Here is a 3,722-nt window from a genome sequence, read left to right as displayed (position 1 = left end):
AAAAAAAAAAAAAAAAAAAAAATTAATAAATTTTAAATTCATGGTCCTTATTTCTATCAACTATTACGTAAAATGAAAAAAATTTGTTAAATTGTATTGTTGTTAGCCTTCTAGAAGGAGTGACATATCTGAGTGTGGTGGCACATGCTTGTAGTCCCAGCTACTTAGGAGGCTGAGGCAGGAAGATTGCTTGAGCCTGGGAATTTGAAGCCAACCCAGGCCACAAAATCTGCACCACATTTCTATAAAAATAAAAATAAATTTAAAAATCATTAAAAATAAAGTAGTGACATATTTTAAAATAAGAGTTAAGAGAAATTTATTAAATAAAACTCTCTTATTAGAGTATAACAAAAGATACTTTATTTGCAGTAAACTCTTAAGTTGCCAAAATACTCAAGATTATTATATTTATTTCAGAATAAACTGGATAGTGGTGAAGGTTGCCTATCTTCTGCACCTCCTTGTGATGTTGCAGGACTTCTTAAGCAATTTTTTAGGGAATTGCCAGAGCCCATTCTCCCAGCTGATTTGCATGAAGCACTTTTGAAAGCTCAACAGTTAGGCACAGAGGAAAAGAATAAAGCTACACTGTTGCTCTCCTGTCTTCTGGCTGACCACACAGTTCATGTATTAAGATACTTCTTTAACTTCCTCAGGAATGTTTCTCTTAGGTAAGTGGTAATTAAAACTCTTGGCAAATAATAGTTGAATTTTTCAACTAACTAATATTTAATGCTTGTAGATATGTTCCATTTTATTTGGAATGGAAATTTTTCTTTAAAAATTACATATTTCTTTACTATGAGGAGTATACTCTGTGTAATTTAAGAAACAGCATACCAAATGATTTAATATTTCCTTATCTTAAAGTCATCATCATGAATGCTTTAATGGTTCATTGCTGTTTATAAAATTCATTGTCCACTGAAAGGCTTTGTTTAAATATTTCTGTTTTACTTTTCAAAATTTCCCTCTCCCTGCTCTCAGTGAGCCTACTTATCCTAGACATACTTGCTGCCTTCTGATACTTCCAGCTTTTTATGTGTAGGCTTGAAAATCAGATAAAGATGTTCAATTTCTGTGGAAAAGCAAAGTATGAACTCTAAGATTAGCATGGTTTTTAGAATACGTATTTAAATATAGAGCGGCTATATATTTCTGATTCTTTTTTGTGTTCAAGCCAATCATGTAGATGAAGGGTAACTATTTTCCCTTGTGTATGACAGATAGTAAGAGGTCTTCAAAATGTACTACACACGTGATTTTACCTCTTCTATGTTTTTACCTTGGACTCCATCTAATAAAGCCTTTATTCACTTAAGATCCAGTGAGAATAAGATGGATAGCAGCAATCTTGCAGTAATATTTGCACCAAATCTTCTTCAGACAAATGAAGGACATGAAAAGATGTCTTCTAACACAGAAAAAAAGCTACGATTACAGGCTGCAGTAGTACAGACTCTTATCGATTATGCATCAGATATTGGTAAGATGTAGTTGCATTATTAACAGAATTTGTTTAAATGAGGAAAATCTCTGTTTCTTCCAAAGGAGCTATGAAGGCAACTGTTAGAAAGTTGGTATATTACTGACTTCACGCCCACCCCACAGTACCGGCCCCTCCTGCAAAGAAAAAAAGAAAAGAAATTGGTATATTACTATCTCAACATTTTTGGGGAAGAGTAGAGGAAGGATAATAATTGTCTTATTTGTGAACATTTTCATTTAGGGCGTGTACCAGATTTTATCCTGGAAAAGATACCAGCTATGTTGGGTATTGATGGTCTCTGTGCTACTCCATCACTAGAAGGCTTTGAAGAAGGTGAATATGAAACTCCTGGTGAATATAAGAGGAAGAGAAGACAAAGTGTAGGAGGTAAGTGACAGTCCCATTTTATGGAGGTAGAGTGATGTGCTTTAATCGAAAGTACATTTCACATAAAGAAACATGAATTGTGGTATGTGCCTTTTGGATGCTTATAGCACAGCTGGAAAGATAGGACATATGGATGTAAAAAGTTAAAGCAATAGTACAATCTAATGTTAAGTGCTAAATCTTTAGCATAAACATAAAATGTGTTAAAAGGAGAAAAGTTCCCTGGGTTGTAACAATCAGGAACTTGTCAAAGAGGAGTCAAACTGAACCTTCTTGAATAATGGGTAGAATTTAGTGGGATTGGGTGGAGGATCAGAATACTTGTATCCTATTCTAGAGGAGAAGTATGCTATGAAGAATGGTTTATGTAGGGAAGAAGTAACCTAGGTCTAATGTAAATACAGCAGTATGACTTGAGTGAAGTGTTCAGCATAAGGATGAAGGATGGTATTATGGTAAACTTAATGCCAGGCTAAAGAATTAGAATATTAACCTGGGTGTTAGTGAATCATTGAAGATTTATGATGTGAGGCATGATATGATTAAAAATTTTTAGAAAATTACCTGATTTGAAGAATTGAGACTTGGAAGTAGGGAGAATAGTCAGCAATGTGTGTCAGTAATCCAGGCACGAGATTATTGTTTGAACTTGTTAGTGACATGGATTAGTTAGGAGTACAAACTAAATAATGAAGGAAATATTATCAAGGAAGAATCAGAAAGACCAAAAGTTTTATGATGGTGGAGTTGGTAATAAAACTTGCAATCTCCTTGATCAAGAAATCAGAGACCATTCTTCTTCAATTACTTTAGGAAATTTCTTATCTTTTGAATATCAGAACCAAATGTTACTAACTATCCCATTCCCTTTCTCATCTTTTGGCTTGTTATTGCATACTTGTGTTTCTTCTTTACCTCCTTTGTAGATAGGATAATATTGATGACTTATGTATCATTTTCCTAGGGCTACTGTAGCAAAGTACTACAAACTAGGTGGCTTAAACCAACAGAAATTTGTCTCACCGTTCTGGAGGCTAGAAGTCTGAAATCAAGGTGTTGGCAGAATGCCTGAAACCTGCAGGGGAGAATCCTTTCTTGCCTCTTTCTGGCTCCTGGTAGTGGCTGTCAGTCCTTAGCATTCCTTGGCTTGCAGCTGCGTCACTCCAGTCCCTGCCTATGTCATCCCGTGATGTTGCTCTGTTTCAGAACTTCCGTCTTATAGGACACATTGGATTAGGGTCCACCTGAATGACCTCATTTTAGCTCGAGTACATCTGTAAATACACTAATTCCAAGTATGGTCACCTTCATAGGTACTGGGGGTTAGGACTTAAACATAGGTTTTTTGGAGAACACAATGTAACCCATAAAACTTCCTATCCCAAATGGAGATATTTCTCAGATGCAGAGCGTCTTGATCGCCCTCTTCCCAGTCCTGTAGGTGCAGTTATCACATTTAAATAGATAACCATCACATCTGTACCACTGTTATCTTGAAAATGTCAATTCCGCTTTACTAACGGCCTGCTAGGCAGACCTCATCACATCTGCTTTTCATTGGTGTTTTAGGCTTAACATTTTGAAATGACCATCTTCATCCTCTTTAACCTGGTTCTGTATGAATTCCATTTTCTTCTAACTGCACCACTATTCCCTAGATACTCAGGCTTTAACCATAGGTTCCACCTCGTCCTCTAACATCTATTATCAGACAGTTTTCATGTCGTATAAGATTCTATCTCTGTAATGTTTATTGCATCGTTACTGTAAGAATCTTCCTGGCCGGGCGCGGTGGCTCACACCTGTAATCCCAGCACTCTGGGAGGCCAAGGTGGGCAGATCA

General features: G+C 36.2%; 1 protein-coding gene across 3 annotated transcripts in view; it reads left to right on the top strand.

The window, feature by feature from the left end:
- The window catches only part of ARHGAP11A (Rho GTPase activating protein 11A), a 35,231-nt gene that overhangs the window by 10,460 nt on the left and 21,049 nt on the right, over nucleotides 1–3,722 (top strand). For all 3 annotated transcript variants that reach the window (XM_011989126.1, XM_011989128.1, XM_011989127.1), the window contains 3 exons: nucleotides 421–674; nucleotides 1,326–1,489; nucleotides 1,733–1,879. In XM_011989126.1, the coding sequence (XP_011844516.1) occupies nucleotides 421–674; nucleotides 1,326–1,489; nucleotides 1,733–1,879 (565 nt within the window). The remainder of the gene's footprint in view (nucleotides 1–420; nucleotides 675–1,325; nucleotides 1,490–1,732; nucleotides 1,880–3,722) is intronic.

This window comes from Mandrillus leucophaeus, unplaced genomic scaffold (genome assembly GCF_000951045.1).
Source record: "Mandrillus leucophaeus isolate KB7577 unplaced genomic scaffold, Mleu.le_1.0 Scaffold347, whole genome shotgun sequence".
NCBI lineage: Eukaryota > Metazoa > Chordata > Mammalia > Primates > Cercopithecidae > Mandrillus > Mandrillus leucophaeus.
The sequence above is the reverse complement of the archived record's forward strand: the minus strand, read 5'-3'. Positions and strand labels throughout refer to the sequence as shown.